The 17,487-nt window shown below is 41.3% G+C and overlaps 1 protein-coding gene across 2 annotated transcripts in view; it reads left to right on the forward strand.

Annotated features, from left to right (window-relative positions):
* Positions 1 to 17,487, forward strand: part of LOC122783622 (MAM domain-containing glycosylphosphatidylinositol anchor protein 2-like) — a 152,948-nt gene that overhangs the window by 70,406 nt on the left and 65,055 nt on the right. The window contains exons 4-6 of one of the 2 annotated variants that reach the window (XM_044048367.1): positions 4,180 to 4,376; positions 6,951 to 7,086; positions 7,242 to 7,511. In XM_044048367.1, coding sequence (XP_043904302.1) covers positions 4,180 to 4,376; positions 6,951 to 7,086; positions 7,242 to 7,511 — 603 coding nt within the window. The remainder of the gene's footprint in view (positions 1 to 4,179; positions 4,377 to 6,950; positions 7,087 to 7,241; positions 7,512 to 17,487) is intronic. The other variant, XM_044048368.1, reaches the window with a different exon arrangement.

Raw genomic sequence — 17,487 nt, forward strand, 5'->3', positions numbered from 1 at the left:
ACTATCAGATGTTGTACTTTAGCTGGAATCTAATATTCTGAATCATTTATTTCAATCTGATGTACCAGTGGTATTTTTAAAAAAAAAGAATCACTCAGTCACATTTGATGGGCATTTAATCTGGCTGGAGATATTTTCAAAAGCACATTAATGCCCAAATGAGTCAGAATACAGCATACCCAAGTTCACCTCTTATTGCTTGCTATTTATGTGGAGATGTCTCCGCTTTTTATGATTTGCTTTTAGACTCCGGCTTCTAAAAAAGGGACTTGAAGGTGAGGTCCTTCACAGGGCAGACTGCCAAGTCATAACGTCCTTAATCGCTATTGCCTCATGACCATATTTCTGCAAAAAATAAAGTCTCCACAAAGAGAGCGAGTCACCCATATTTGGAATGAGCATAGGAGACAGCTGCTTTACAGTGTCATCACCTCATTAACCCTGCATCTGGATAGCAGCAATTAAAAAGTTTTTATGCTCTCAACCCTCTTCCTTTGTCCTATTGTCTGTCTCTCTGCCTCTGACCCCCCTCTGTCTTTCCCTCGTGCCGTCTCTTGACACAAAATAAAAGCAAATTACACATTTTTTTGCCATCGCGGAGCTGATTGCTGATGAAAGGCGTTGCACAAATGTCATTCAGATCAGCTGCTCCCACTGGTATTCAAGCTGAGATAGTGATTAAGTGAAATGAATCGTAGGACTCTGTCACTCATGGCTGACAGTGTGGGAGCCCAATAGGTCGTCTCTACCCAGGTGATGGAAAGTGTGGAAGACATCAAAGTCAAGGGAAAAAAAAGGAAATCCAAAGTAACACCCAAGAGACAGCCCCCAGAAAATGTGTGTATGTATAAGATGCTACTGTCTTGTACATGCTCATGAGTGTGGGTGGCTGGGTTTGTGCAAGTCGAGTCAGGTAATGAGAGTTTTTATGCAGTACTGGAGGACATGAAAGGAGGAAGCTAAGGTTTGATGTCAAAATGAAGCACCTTCCTTAGTCTCCGTCTTCTCTTTCATGCAAATCACTCGCTCTTGTGCCTATTTGTCCAACAAATGTTTTGATAGTCCTCTAAAGTACAAATCAGCATTCAGCCATTCAAACAGAAACATCAGCATCTTTAAGAATAAAGCTGAATATTATCGGTTTTTCCTCTGACGCACAAGTGAAATGTGTCTAGTGTTTCCACATTCGTGTGTCATGTTGTCTTAATATGCTCGCCGTGAGTGAACAGGAGTGATACTAAGGTTAGCTCACTGGAGCGTTTAGCTGTACATGGGCAGATTTATCGGCCTGTGAACCCATAAACCTGCAATTACAAACCCTAACAACTCTGGCGCAGGCAGCCTGTACACCACAGTTTTCCTCTGGGCTCAGGGATTTAAGCTTCACAATCAGTGAAGCATGACTTCGGAAGCTAATTGCACAAGGGTGACACACACTCACACACACTCACGCACCAAAAAAATCCTTACAGGAGAAAGACTGATGGCGGAGGATGAATTTTGTTTGAAATTCATCAAATTTTAATCTAGTGCGTACATTTCCATATTTCCATATTTATCACTTTGCGCTCCTTGCATCCATGTCCTGTCTGCATATCATTTTGGCCCTATTTATAGTTCCAACCACTCCTTACCACATACACAAACATACAGATACACACACATTGTCTTCACATGACAAAAAAAAAAAACTCCTATCAGGTCCAGCTCTCTAAGAAGGGTATTCCACTGTAGATAGGGCTGTCAATAAATCACTCCATTTCTGCCACACTCCGTAAACTGATGCAGGAAACACGAGATGGAAGCTGGTACATGTCAGAGATAACATGTAGGATTCGTACAGTTCTCCTTTCCATAATGAATTAGTGTATTTATGTAGAGGAAACTGCTCCTCTGGCCCCGCAATCGCTCCGTCTTTTCCAAAGCGTTGTCACCCTCTCCGCTGTCTTTCCCCACCACCCCCACCCCAAACGTAATTGCTCTTACCTGAGACACTGTAATGGATCCTGGATGAAGTATTGACCGCTGCTAGATTTTGATTAAGGAGCTGTAGGGCAGAACATGTCTTTAATGAAACCTAGGAATCAGCATTCTCTCGCCGGTGCGTCAAGACTGGACTCGGTGCTTCTGTGGCCCATAGGCACCTTGATTAGGACCTGATCCTTAGCAAATCCAGAGGTGGGCAGCTACCGGAATTAAAAGTGATGAATTTGTCCATTAATAATAGCACAGACATGTGTAGTGTTTCTCTGGAGGCTTGTAATCATTATGGATTTGGATATTCATTTACTGTAAGCTGTTTTCACTCACATACTCACAGGCACGCTCTCTCAATCATTCAATCACCCAGCATGTTGCTCACTCATTGATAAACTACAGGGCCATGCACACGAAAACAAGGTCAGGAAAATCTGCTCAAGTTCTGTATTGTATTGGCTTTTATCCACATGAAACCAGTGGTTTAGGAGCATGGAAATGCTATTTTTGTAAAATCTCAAAACCCCACTACTTCGCCCCACCTGTCTCTTGCGCTTGAATTTACTGTCTCTGTCTTTGTCCTCCTCTTGTGTTTGGTGTTTGTTTGGTCTACATGCTTTATCATAACTTTTATTTTCTTTCCTGGCGACTTCATTCTGCCTCTGTTTCTGTGAGTGAATACATTGTAATGCAGGGTTCATCAATCCTGGTCCTGGGCACCCACTGCCCTGCATGTTGTAGATGTTTCCTTGTTCCAGCACACCTGATTGATTGAAATGGTCAGCCCATCAGCAAGCACTGCAGAAGCCTGGTAACGACCCATTTATTTGAATCAGGTGTGTTTAAGCCAGGGCACGTCTAAAACATGCAGGACCAGGATGGAGAAACCATGTTGTAAGGTATACTTATTCAGAGAAAGGTTTTTTAAAAAAAAGGTTTGTACACTGCATGCATGCTTTATTGGTGTGTTTCAGTAGCAGTGTGGCAGCGCCACATACAGGCCTGGCATATGTACTACAGCATTTAGAGCCGTTTTGTGTGGATGAAGTCATTTCTTAAAATGATGCTCTGTGTAAGGTTCACAAAAAAGAAAACGATGATGTATGAAAAGTTCTGTTTCCATGTGGATAAGGTCTACTGTAACTCACTGTTTAATATGTTCAAACACTGTCCATTGTATGCTAAAGGTCAGCCTCTATCAGTGGGGATTTGAGCTTGAGAGATAAGGCGTTCATTTCTCTCATCATCAACCTTAAATTGCCTTTTATTGCTCGTGTTATTTAATCTCGGTTGGAGATGAAAGGGAAACAGCTAGCTCCTTGCAGCCTTTGAGCGTGCAAATGGACATAATCTAAAAGACGAGTATAAGCATGCTAAAAGACGCCACAGCTGTGATGAACACCATTTGCCAAGGCTTAATGTGATAACTGGGTAAAATGATTAACTTTGAATCCATTTAATCAACCACCAGTGCTTTCTCAAATAACCAACTGTCTAGTGTTGGGGTAAAACCTCCATCAGATCTGCTGGGAAAGGAGCAGAGTGGCAAATGCTTCATATCACAGAGCATCAGAATCAGGGTGCACACCAACCATATGGTATTCTTTGAAGTGATGGACATCAAACATCATTTTTTGCACAGTATGTGTCTAAGTCACTCATGTCTGAGGCTCACAGTGGAGCACGACTTGATTCTGTAGGTTGTTCATTGACTGGGAAGTCAATGTGCCCTTGGCTTGTATCCTATTGACTTAAGGAGTTCGAGTAGTCGGCCTCTCATCTCCTTTAACTCACTGACCCCTGTGTGAGCTGATGACGACAAGCTGTCATAATGCAATCAATCACTGTGACCCTGTGTCAGATTTGTCAAGATACACGGATCGAGGAAGATTATATGGTAAATAGCGCTATTCTAGTCTTGATGACCACTCACAGAGCTCGACACGACAATTTTGCCATTCACACAATCTTTTTCTATCACACATCCATCATTCCCGCTCACCCAAGGACACGTGGGTATGTAAACTAGTGGACTGTTGAACAACAGACTTTGCAATTGAAAGATGACCCAACACTGATGTTATCGTCACTTCTACAGCTCAGCAAACGGCATATTTAGGCCTAAAACGTCTTGAATAATGTACTAGAAATGATCGACTGACAGAAAGGTTTATTTGATATTTTCCTCCGCTCCTCCCACAGACCTTGATGACCCGGTGGTGACAGTGCATCAGAGTATAGGCGAAGCAAAGGAGCAGTTCTACTATGAGAGGACTGTGTTCCTACGCTGTGTCGCCAACTCCAACCCGCCCGTGCGCTACAGCTGGCACCGTGGCAGAGAGGTCCTGACACAGGGCTCGGACAAAGGCGTGGAGATCTACGAGCCCTTTTTCACACAGGTAAGGCACAGGCACCATGGGATAGCATGCGATCTGGATTGTGGACTCTGGCAATGGCTGATTTAAACATTATATTCTCTCATTCATATCTTGTATATCTTGTAAAAACCACTCTTACAATCAAAAATGAACACAAAGTAAACATGTTGCATAGCATTCGTCTCACTGTTATTAGCAGTCATGAAAAATGTGGTGCATTTTAAACGTGGATCATGTTTAATATGTACCATAGGGCTTTAAACTGACACTATGAATATGTAAATTATGACCTTTGTCATTCAGTTTTGACAGTGAATAATTCACAACAGCAATAAGTCAGTCCCAGTAGCTGGTTAGTTAATCAACACATCCTTTTGCAAAGGTGACAATTTATCACGTGAAATATTGTTTAAAAAAATGATGATGCCGCTGCTTCATTTTCTTCCGAAACTGAGTGTGTAACACTGTGAGTTGTACCTCGAACTCTAACATCACCCCTTGCTATGTATGGGAGAATTATAATAGAATATAAAAGTTGTCCTCATCTATGAATAGCAATGGCCTTTTCACTGGCTCATTTTAACAATTTGCAGAAAGATTGGGTTCCTCTTCCCTGAGAGTAAATTCAATTGAGCATTTTCTAAAAACACGGAGGCTTTGTTTAAAAAAAAAGACCCTGGCAGCCAAAAAATAAGCTGATGGAGATTGTTCTGTCACCATTAAGGCAATTGTGGTTTTTGAATTGATTGAATTGAATGTGATTGTGGAATTGGGCATCAGAGAGAGTGGGAATCTAAAAGACAGAGAAAGAGACATACAAGGAGGGAAATGAGGTTTAGGAAACAGAGAGAAGGAGAGAGAGAGAATGAGAGAGAGCAAGTGGAATTGATGTTTGGCCAAATTGAGAAAAATGGCTGGGAACTAATAAAGTGAGTGAAAGGGACTAAAGAAGCCCAACAACTGGGCCGCATCAGATGCTCCTCCCATCTCCATGTTGCTCTTTTCCTCACACGTTCATCCTGTCCTTGATTAGAGCTTTAGTCGGGTCTGAAACTTTAACCCAGAGCTTAGCTATGTGTGAGTCCTACACTAAAATAAATCCCGACTGAATCCCTTGTAATTTGCTATTATAAGTGGCTAATAACATAATTATTCACAGATACAGTTAAACTAGCCAGAAACATCCATAGATAATTAACACATTCATAACTGAGCGTCATGTCAGGAGCATTTGAGTTTGGCCAGTCCAAGATTTATGTATTGAGATCATCTTCATGACCTTTTTCAGCTTCACTGGAAATGTTTCTTTTCTTTTATATCTCCCACTGATGCTGTAGAAATGCAGAGGTGGCATTTTAAAATCTGGATCATAATTAAGCTTAGAGCTGTGCCTCTATTGTAGCAGCAACCCTGTCCTCTTTGCCGTCTTTCTCTTCCACCTCCTGCTCCTTAATTCTCCCCACAAAGTGCCTCAGAATAGCACAATTATCAAAGGTATAATGGAGCCATTTCTCAGCTCTCACGAGATCCTCACCTCTTTACAGCAGTCGCCATGATTTGATGGGGATTTTCTTGTTGTTTGGTGTTCTATTTTAGCCTGCTTTTTTCCGAGCACGAGGGTGTAACTGTTTGAAGCCCACTTAACACTCATCAGAAAGGCTGAGATGCACATCACATTTATGACGTTTATTTTCCAAGCCCCCATTTTAACCAAAACCTTTACGTCCTAACATAAATCTCTACTACTTGTTCTTAAGTTATCTACCTTTTTTTTTTACCCTACAGATGATAAAAAACAATATTCACAAAGCTGTCAATTAAATGACGTACGTCTCACCGTAATCATTTTTGCCCTTTACTGACAGCCATACATCTTGCTCCTAAAGCTGTGATTTAGCATTCAATATTTCCATCAATTTGTGCGTCAATTCCCTCTTTCCAGTTCGGTTTAATGTGTTTGTCATTTCCATTCCCTCCTCTGCACCTTGCAATTTTCCCAGATAGATTTTTCTTCCGGTCTGCCCCATGCTGTAAGTAAAGCTTGGATACCACAGACCTCATATCTGCTCTGAAGCAGAGGAGGTGGCAGAGGGAAGAGAGGAACTGAAGTGTGGGCTGCAAAGCTAATCTAATACAATTATTTGTATACATGAGCCTCCTTGGATGTGGAGGGATCTGAAAGATGCAAGAGATTGCCGTGTTGTGTGGACTGCCTTAGCATGTGGCCAGCTTGTGTCCGATCAGAAAATCACCTCCTTATCACAGCCTTGTGGACGGAGGTTATGGTTGACCGCAGGAATCAAACACTTGTTCTGTGGGTTAGTTGTTTTTTGTGATAAAATGCTGTATAGCAGTTGAGTGAATAGTAATACACATGTCAGTGTTGAGCAAGGTGGCGCATTCATTTTAATTTATATAGTGATTTTACATAAATAATCTTGAAATTTGCTTCATGTTTACATATTCATCTCTTCGACCGTTCTGTCATTTTCTTGCCAGTACCCAGATTATTATTTTTTTTTTGCATGACTTGAATTGAATCATGTTGATGCTTTTGCACACATTTGCATACCAGTGTTGGTTTGGTCTGAGCTGCAGGGGGAAACGAAGATTTTGAAGCTGAAGAACCTGCGCCCGCAGGACTACGCCAACTACAGCTGCATCGCCTCCGTCAGAAACGTGTGTGGGATCCCTGACCGCAATGTTGTCTTCAGACTCACCAATAAGACGGGTAAGAGCGAGACAGCCTCTCTGTAGAGGGCGTAGCACACTCAAGCCCTTATCCAAAAAATGCATTCAGGTTCCTTAACAACTGTAGTTAGATGAAGTGATGTGCGCTCTCTGCCGAGTTATGCTGTGACTGTGAAAGTTGTCCATCCTCCACAGCCTCCCCATCCATCAAGCTGCTGGTGGAGGATCCAATCGTGGTGAATCCCGGCCAGACGGTATCTCTGGTGTGCATCACCACCGGTGGGGAGCCTCCCCCCATACTCACCTGGGTGAGCAGCAATGACAGCCTGCCACAGAGGAGCGTGGTGAAGGGGGGGACACTCACGCTGCCAGCCATCACCTCAGACGAGGCAGGTGTTTACAGCTGTGTGGCCAGCAACAATGTGGGGAACCCGGCCAAGAAGTCCACAACCATTGTGGTGCGAGGTGAGGAGACATGTCTGTGTGTTCAGGTGATGAGATAGATGAGAGTAAAATATGTAAAAAGAAGAACTACATAGTTAAGCGTTTCAAACTTATTATTGTATCTTTCCTCATGGCATTTATTTCTTCATCCACAGCCTATTATGTCAACCTCATTAACTGCAAGCTACTTAATCTAGCTTTAAATTTACCACCAAGAGGCTTCTGCTAATATTGAAATTAAGAAAACAAAGCTCTACAAGCGAGTATCTGGCTACTTATGAATAATTTCACACTATATTATAAAATAAGAGGAAAGGTTAGTTGATTGAGCTGTATTACATTTATATAGACACATAATATTTACTTTAATTTGAAGCCACAAACTGTATTTTAAAAAGGCCTAAAATGACTTTGGCCTTGTTTGTGATGTTTGGCAGTTTTAATTCTGAAATTGGTGTTATATGATGAATATAAAAAAAAAACCTGAAATTTGGAAACAAAATAATTATATTACAACCATTAAAAGCATTATACTATGTAAATGAACAATTCATTAGCCTGCATTAACAATAACATTGTTCACTTCATTGGTGGTGCACTGTTTATTAATATGATTAGCGGGTTTGTTTTGTCGTTGATATTAAACACTTGAGCCATAGAGGTAAGGCGAGCCTCAGTGGCTGTAAAGAAATGGTCTTGTTATTGTGTCCTGGGGACACAGCATAGGGGAAAAATAATAGGTGGAACAATATGTTTGGGCCATTTAGTTGCCTGAAGATGGTGGTAAAGCCTTTTTTGGTTTGTTTTTGTGTTATGAATGTACATTTTATTTTTTGGGGATTAACATTGCAGCCGTGCTGCAGCGCATGCCTTTATGGTCTCTGTTTAATTTGTGTTAGAATTATTTTAAAGCCATGTTATGTTTTGGGTGTAATTAATTTATGCTCAGATGAGACCTAACAAACACAGACTTAAGAGTGTCAGACGTGTTGATGCTCAGAATATTTGGAGACAGTCGAGGGCAGTGCTGTGAAACAGTGAATTATAAAGTGTTTACATCAGTTTAATGAGAGCAGCAGGGTCAGCGCCATTGCTGCATTTTAGCCATTGTAGTGAATGTATTTTTCCAAGCTGGTCTCATGAGACGCACAGAAGACAGGGGAACACCTGCTCTTATTGTAACTCATTAATACCATAACTGTTATAAACTGCAAAGTAGACCTTTTACTATAGTCACGACACAGTGGATTTACAGAAGGTGGAGAGGCAGCATCTGTTATCTGTATTGAAATGCTCAAAATACTATTTTTAAAGTTAACACTCAAGACAGGTATTTTTAATAGGAGTGTGTGTGTGTGTGTGGGGTGCTTCTTCTTTTATTGACCTGCACAGATTTAAAATTGACTTCCTTACTGTTAAATCAAATGCTGCTGCTAAGCTTGAGGATTAAGAATGGTGTGCCACTAGGCTTTCATCTGTGACACAGCAGAGGATCTGAAGAAGACCCCGAGTATAAAACTTCAGGAACCTCTGGCAGGTGGATAAAAAGATGCATTAATTAGTGGAATCCTTCTAGGAAAACAGCATTCATCAGATGATCCAGAATCAAAAAGATTATCCTGTTCACCTTTTTTTTTACATTTCCAAAGAATGTCCTATATGCAGGCAAATAAAACACATTTAAATGAGTGTTTAGTGGCTCAGAAATACGAGTTCCCTCTCATCTTAAAGATTATACCACAGCTCTACCATCAGGTTGCCTGCGTACTCAAGTGCTTTAGAGACATTTATTTAAGCAGCCATACTCCCTGGGATGAAAATCAAATAATCAACAAATCACTGCTGATGCACACCCTGACGGATAAACCCCTTCTCTGTATTGTGAAAGTGCCCGTATAGTTAAGGACTTAAAAAGTTGGAGGCTTACATCAAAGAGGTGTCAGGTGTCCCATGGGAATAAATGAGTCAGAGCACACTCACTGAAAGCTACTGTGGCAATAAATCTCATGTTCTCATTAAAGTGTCACATGTCTCGGTCTCTGTGGTTTCCCTCGCGGTGAAATATTATTAAAACATAATATTCACGACCCTTCTTATCTACATTCAATGTTTGAATATAGTCAAAGGTGGCTAATTATTGAAATTAATATAATACCAATAAGTGTTTGTACAAGTTTTAATCACTTTAAAATAAGAATAATCTTTAGAATAAGCCTCTTACATGTACTTCAGGCAAGGTTTTTGCTTTTCATCTTGCACTGCCATGTTTCTGCAAAGTGAATGTAGAAGGACCACGTCCACACTAATTCCTACACAGTGGATGTTTAAATGTTGTCCCATCCAGCCCCTGAGAGCACCACCACAAGGTAATTTCTAAAAGTTCATTAGGACACACTTTCATTGTTCTGCTTGACTAAATGTCATGCGGGTTACACAAACATTGATTAAGCAGTCTTGGACTTTACGGAAAAACAAGCATTCAATTTGTGCAAGTTGCAACCGATTGGCTCCATCAAACCAACGCAATGGTTCCTTGACCCTGCTCTCTTTATTTGCCGCTCACTGTGTGCTCATAATTTAGTTTTACACAGGACGAGGATACATTTGCTGAGGCTGTTAAATTTCACCATCTATTTTATTCAACTACAAAAGCCAGTGTTACCGTGTGTACACAGCTGGCCATTGATCCGAAGTCTTGTATATTCTCCTAAAGCCGAACATTTCAGTGCAATTACTTAAGTCAGGCTACCTGCTCCACTGTTTCGTGGGACTACAGTCCTTGTTCCAGTATACAAAACACAAGTGATGAATCTATTGATTGAAGTGTGTCTGCCTCCACCGCACTAGAGGGCAACACGCCCCCGTTCAGCTTGTTAGTATTAGGAGATTTCTGGTTTAGCGTCATTCCAAGTCTTCCAATCGTCTATGAACTAAATATTCAGTTATTTAAATCGGTCTCCCTCTCAGTCCCACCTGAATCTCGACATATGTTTATCACTGTTGTGTTCTGGCTTCTGTTATTATTTCTGGGTCCAAGCTGAGGGGGTGGTAGAGTGTCTGTAAGACTGTATGTATACACACAGTATTAATATGACTCCCAGGTATGTTAGTTGGACTTTGGTATCTTGGTTCCACAAAGTAAGAAACACTCTGGCATCATGTTACTGTTTATTCAGGAACGTAACACACACACACACACACACTCACACACAGGTTATGAGCCTGTGTGTGTGTTTTATATATATTTTTATATTTTAAAGGTCAGGTTTAAGTTGGACTGACGCAATAATTCATTCTTACCCTGCGTATTGGCAATTCATTTCAGATGTTTTAACAAAAGGCTGACACACAGGGGAAAGGATACAAAGACAAAACAGTCCTGAGTAAATGAAGCCGCAAGTGTCATCGTGCATTTCAATGTGAAGACGCTGTGAAAACAAACACCTTGGCAGTCTTAAATGATGAGAGGAGATGCCTAAATGACATAACCAATCAATATCTGACAAAGCAAATGTAGGTCCAGCGAAAGAGAAAATAGATTTTGTGCGTCCTCATGAGACTGATGAACAGTGACTCAGTCAGTCAGAGCAGTTGTTAAATCAGCAGCTATAGACATGCACTTAATAACAGGTTGAAGGGTATTAAATGACATCTAATCAAGACAAAATCTGACCCAAAGTCTGTCAACCTGTCACCAAGCGCACTTAAACGACGTCTCGTTTTACCTTCGACATCAAGACACGGATTACAAAGCAAAACGGACTTGAACAAGAAGTTACAGTATCACTGATATACTGGCTATATAGTAGTGGAGAAGGAGAGCTTTTATTGTTTTCATTTCATGACGATGGCAACTTTGAAAAACAGTCAAACGGAAAGAAGGAGGGGTCCGACTGAAATCACTAATTGACAGGAAATTAGTTCAGCATGTTATCGCACATCTCGGCCGCGCTCTGCCACGTCTGATGAGCTGTCACTGACGTAAATGCTTTTTTTGGATCAACATACACCAGATGACGAGGATGGATGCCTTAGTCGTGATATAACAGAACTATGGCAGTACATGGATTTGTATACACCATTGTGGATGCTGTAATATATCACACCGTAGCGTCTTAGTCACTGGCCTGTTTGTTCAGGTGATTAAAAAAGAATAATACACAGCCGCTACATCAGCATAAATCCAGATCATTCTTTCCTGACTTCCTGACTCACTCTGCCACTGACATTTTAAAACCAGAACCATGTCTTTGATGCACTCTTTGTTTGAAAAGTTACTCCATTGTTTGCCCAGGCTTTCGCAGCATGTCGTCAGCACTTTATCATACTGAGCCCTTCTGTTACTGAGAGTCAGGCTGCATGAAACTAAACTCACAGCTTCTTTCCATATGAAACAGACTGTGTAGTTTGGTATGGGTGTGTACTAAATTCCCACCCTTAGCAGGAAAACTTCCATCACCACGGATATTGCCCCGTGTTCTCTTTAATGTGTCTGAAAGCACAATGAATTAGAAAACAGCTAAGAGGTTTCTTTACCTTCTCTTGCCATGTAAATAAATTCTATTGGCATTATCCATGAAACACTTTAGAGTTACTACCTTGAATTAATTGTGCTGCATTTTCTTCCTAAGATTGTCCTATAGACACTTAATATCACATGTAGCATGCTCTCTATTTGGCAAGATGTTTACCTGAAATCGAATGACACGTAAAATGTGTGTGTTTGACCTTTTTTTTCTTTTAATGAATGGATGAGACAAAATAAAAGACAATAAGCCAGAATTACAGTGGCTTTATTTACTCGTAGACATACATTGTGTATCTTATTTCCAGTACATTATGTTGGTGTTAACCCTTCTGTGACCATACCATTACCATAACTCCTAGACCGTTAGTGATATCTAGAAAATCTGTCCATGGTGTGACCCCGCCTTTCACATCTTGGTAGAAGATGGATGGATGGGTACCAGAAAGCAGAGAAATAGAGCTTTGCACTCATAAACTTGTCATTAAGGTCAGGACTCAGGACTTCCATGAAGCGACCGTCCAATCACAGACGAGATTCACCAGCGTGTCGCATGTTTGCGACGCCAGCTTCTCAGTACCGTAATTCCTAAAAGGTTGAATAAATGCTGGATATCGAAAGTGAAAGTTATCTTGGAAAAAGGTGCAGAAGCGCTCACTCACTTTTTGACAATTCTGCAGGCCTGATTATCATAAGAGGGTTAATGTGTGAGCATGAGTATTATGACAATAATGAGCACAAACATGTTGCTCATCAGTGTCTGTATGTATGAGAGTGCCTCTGTTGCATCCATGAAATATCCAAATCGTCAGTTCTGCCACAGTGAGTTTATTTTGTACGTTTTTCAGGGTCACCCTGTGACCTCATCAGCGCCTGTTTCGGCTCAGTCACCCTCCACCCGGGTCCTTGAGAAGCCCTCTCAAACTGCTGTTGGCAAAGGGATCCGTGTGTGTGAAAACACACGTCTCTTCTCAACAGATGGTAGTCACTCTAGCCATACTGCTCCACCAGCCAGACAGATTTACAGGGCTTGGCCATCTCCAGCACGAGCCCAGCAGGCAGTTGACATGGCACCTCCCGTTCGACAAGATCCTTTTTATGGCTTAAGGGTCCACAACACGTCTGCAAATGCAGGTCACTACCCTGCCCGCTCTGTCCTCGACGAGAGATCATACAGTTTGTGATATCAAGAAGAAAGCACAGTTTTCGTCTATCAAATATACGTAAGCCGCTTCCACATGGACAGCAAGTTAACGGAGTATTTGTACATGGTGTTGTTAAAATGGGCAGCTGGATTGGTATTTGTTTCATGTCTGACTTTTTTATGCTTTCACACACACACATTCACGCTTGTTTCCTGTCCTTTCACAAAGCAGTTTTTTCCCCTCCATCTATGTGATGTCAAGAAGTGAGCATTCCTGTAGCTATCAAAGATAAAAAATCAAACAACGCTGCACGGTCGTCGTATTTTTTTCAGCAATTCCTCCTGGAGTTTCTGACAAATTTGGATACAAGGCTTTTATACCCAAGGCATCCATCATTCCAATCTACGTGTGCCAACTAATCCCACGTGCACACACGTACATACATCAGAGCATAAACTCAAAGTCAAACACTCCAGCTACCATCCCCACTCGCTGTAGTAACTCTGATGGGAGGTTTCGGTGTGCGCACAGTCATGACACGCCTAGTAAACCTGGCTGTCGGCACGTGAATCAACCTGTGAGTGACTCTTATCAAATGTGCTCTGGAATACATTCTGTACATAAAGCTGAATCCAAGTCCATTCTCAAATGCCAGATTTAATGGCTGGATGGCAGAAATGGCACGGGCAGGATATTCTCCTGGACTGCTGCCTTACACACTGTCTGCGCATCAGTGTGTTTGTATGTGTATTACTGTGACCGTGCATGTGCCCATGTCTGTTTTGTTTGTGCATTCAGCACCTGTGCATTATATGCATATGAATCCCCTTTAGCATAAATTAAAGGCGGAGGTCAGCCTGACGTTGAAGAGCAGGACTCTAATCCTCTGCGTGATGTAATCTGCTGATGCATGAGGACTGCGTTTGTGGATGTTTGAAGTATCACTCGGGAAATGAGAGGTGTTTAGCATGTGTGTGTGTGTGTGTGTGACTGTCAGTACACGTGAGTGTCTTGCGTTTTGAACTATACGCAGAAAGCGTGTGTCCTTTTTGTGTTTAACCTTGAGCAGAGTAGAACAGATGAGGCAGAGCCTGAGTGGCAGTTAGCGAGACATCCATCTGCCTGTGAGAGATGAGCTCAGCTTCACAGAATGAATGGAGAGCACAGTGTGTGGCCTGCTGAGACACAGACGGACAGGACTGACTGAGAAATGAGATGGACTGATGGGTAAAGAGAGGGGGGATAATGATTCTGAGGGAGAGTGGACCGAAGCATGTATCTCTTCTCGACCAGACAAAGGCAGAGGGAATGCACTGGAGATGGTGACACATTCATCCCTCTTTTTTTGTTGTGTCCTTGTAATTTCACATGTACTTACACTATGTGCGTGTCATAGTCTGAATAGCGGGGCGGTATGTACCTTTACCCTTCAAAGCAGCGCTCTTGAGGAGGTATTGTAATTCCAACATGTGACATGAGCTTTCTGTAGAAGAAGGCATCAAACAGAGCTTTCCACTTTGTGGAATTATAGTAGCTTTCATGTACAAGCCACACACTATTACCACAGGCTATTAAAGCCATGGTGAATCATACTTACTGGCTCCCTGTAGGCAAGAAACACTGCAGCTTGCGGTAAAAAGAGAAAACAAGAACGATGAAATATATATGGTAATGATCCAAAAAAAATGTTTTATATATGTGATATCCATTTGATGCATGTAATGTCAAGCAAAATAGGATACTGTTGAAATGTTATGCAAATGTAAGCATGTTTCAAACTGGCAAGTTGCCACTGTTAAGGTTCAATAAGATGAAGCTCTGGTGATGATAAAAAGGAACCAGCTTCCAAAATCTATCAATAATGCATGTGGAATTTGTTTGCGCATATGTTGACTTGTGTTTTGTGCCTCAAAGCTTGTGATACACTGGCAAAACTTGAGTAAAAAAATGAGTAAATTCCCTTTAGTGATGCCTGAGATCCATGTTTAAGTTTTGCTCGCGGTGCCTTGCTTTAGCTGGCGTCTAACAAAGCAGATGCCATGCAGACGGATACCAAGCTGTGGCATGTTGTAAAAAATCAATCCTGAATATTCAACATACAGAAAGAAAACGCAGCTTTTTGAAGTTCAAATTTGTATTCATTCAGACAAATATCAAAAAAAAAAAACTTGCTTTAAGTTCCATGAGGCTCGATATCAGTGATAGAGCTCTGACGGGAGCCACAATGAGCAGTTAACTCAAGCCCTGAGTACAGTGTTTGCATGAGGGCCACAGGTTTAAAAGTCAACGAGTCATTTTATCGCTCAGATCATTGCCCTATTTTTAGCTGCTTCATTGTACACAGAGTATTAATATTTGTGAAGCGAGTGTTACAGCCAGGTTACAAACAGACACGCAGGGACAACGATTAAAAGTACAGACGTGTAATTCCAGCAGTGGCTGTATCTACATATGGATCGACCCATCTGATGCAAAGTGCAAAAACAAACCCCACTTAGTTGTCATGGAGACACATTTCCAGTTCCTTTTAAATAGGTCGTTTCCTACTTTTCCTAGCACACTAACGTATTCATTAAAATATTATAATATTGGGTTGCACATGTTCATGATTTGTAGCTGTGCGATCAGAACAAGAAGTTGATTGTTTAACAGTATTTAGAGATTCACTTTTCTTTCAGAGCAAAATGGGAACTTTGTCTTTTTGCAGAACATGTGTTAAAGATTCATGAACGGGATTTCAAAAAGCAGCGTGACGTTGCGATAAAGTATCCCAGCCCTGCACTTCTTACCTCACACACTTGCCAAAGTCCCTTTTAAAAAAATAGTTCTAGATTCTCTCCCATGCATAAAGGAACAGGCACCATTTTAGTCACAGCAGCTGTCCAGCAGAATGTACAACAACCAGGGAAGTAATGCCCACTTATCTCCCTTGTACACAAATGTAGTCAATTTACAGGAATGCCCACTTGCTATTCAATATTTATGGCCAGATAAAATGACAGGAAAGAAGGTTTGAATGTGGAGGAGGCCGGAAGGGAACCAATTCTGAAATATGCATGAGTGCACAGCCCTGGCTATTTTGACGTGCACTGCAGGTCTGCGCGGGGACAAAGGGGGAGCTGAGTGACGATGAGGAAAACATATAGGGAAATATTGGGGACGGAAGATGACCACTCAGATTTAATCACAGGTTTTTACTCCACTAACACTTTAGTTTATGGTTGAATTGGAATCTGAAGGTGTGTGCTGAGTGCTGAGCGCTGTGGGTTTTCACATTCGGATGTACCGCCGCGCCGTGCATGGTTGACTTTATTCCTTAACAACGTTGATAAACAGTGACTGGTGCAGTAAGTCTGGGATTTCTTTACTCTAATTCTGTGCAATTGACTTTGAAACAGATTTTCTTTCACTACATTAAACAGAGTGAGAAGGAAGTGTGGCACTTTTGTGTCATCACTTGAAAATTGATAAATGTATGAAGACAGTTGATTCATGATTTCTTAATTAATTTTAAATTAAATGTTTGTTATCTGGTTTTGTAAGGATAGTTTAACTGAATGCTTCTGATCTTGCTTTCAAAAAAAACACCGTGTGAATGTAGCACTAAAACCCAGTCAATAAACGCTTCAATTCGCGAGGTATGGATGAAAATAAAGGTGAAATAATGTAAACAACATCACAGCTATTAGCTCAGTTTTCCTCTTTTTGGAGGGAGATAAACACTTATTGATTTCAGGTCAGATTCATGATTAATGTGCTCTGCTTCTCCTCAAACATCAAATCAAAAAAAAAAAAAGAAGTATATATTGTAACACGGACCATTTTCCCTCGGTAGTGATTAAAGGAGGGCACGAGGCCACTTTTAAGTTTGAGTCATCACATCCTGTGCTCAGTTAAGTTCATTTACACAGCACAAGCATTTCATTTGACCACAAGCGACTTTATCCAGCCTCACACCACCAACCTTTTAATTCTAGACCACTGACAAAGCACAGCTGTCTGTGACTGTTAAATGCCTATTCGTCTCGCAGTTGCTCAAGTTGAGAGGGCATACACGAGTTGGAGGGATGGAAAAATAGTAGAGCAGTTTGTCCAAATGTTTATCCACTGTCACCTGTGACAGGACAATCACTCACATAGGTGTGTGTGTGTGTGTGGTGAGGATGTAGCTGAGGCACACGAGCCTTATAACGTGTCACACTTAGGGCTGTCATGGTAAAGGAGTTTCCACCGCGCTAAATTAAAGTGGCTTAATACTGCGGTGTGCAATATTATGTTTTCACCGCCTGACATGAATGACTGAATGACAATTATTATTTCCTAACAG

The sequence above is a fragment of the Solea senegalensis genome, linkage group LG17 (assembly GCF_019176455.1).
Source record: "Solea senegalensis isolate Sse05_10M linkage group LG17, IFAPA_SoseM_1, whole genome shotgun sequence".
Classification (NCBI taxonomy): domain Eukaryota; kingdom Metazoa; phylum Chordata; class Actinopteri; order Pleuronectiformes; family Soleidae; genus Solea; species Solea senegalensis.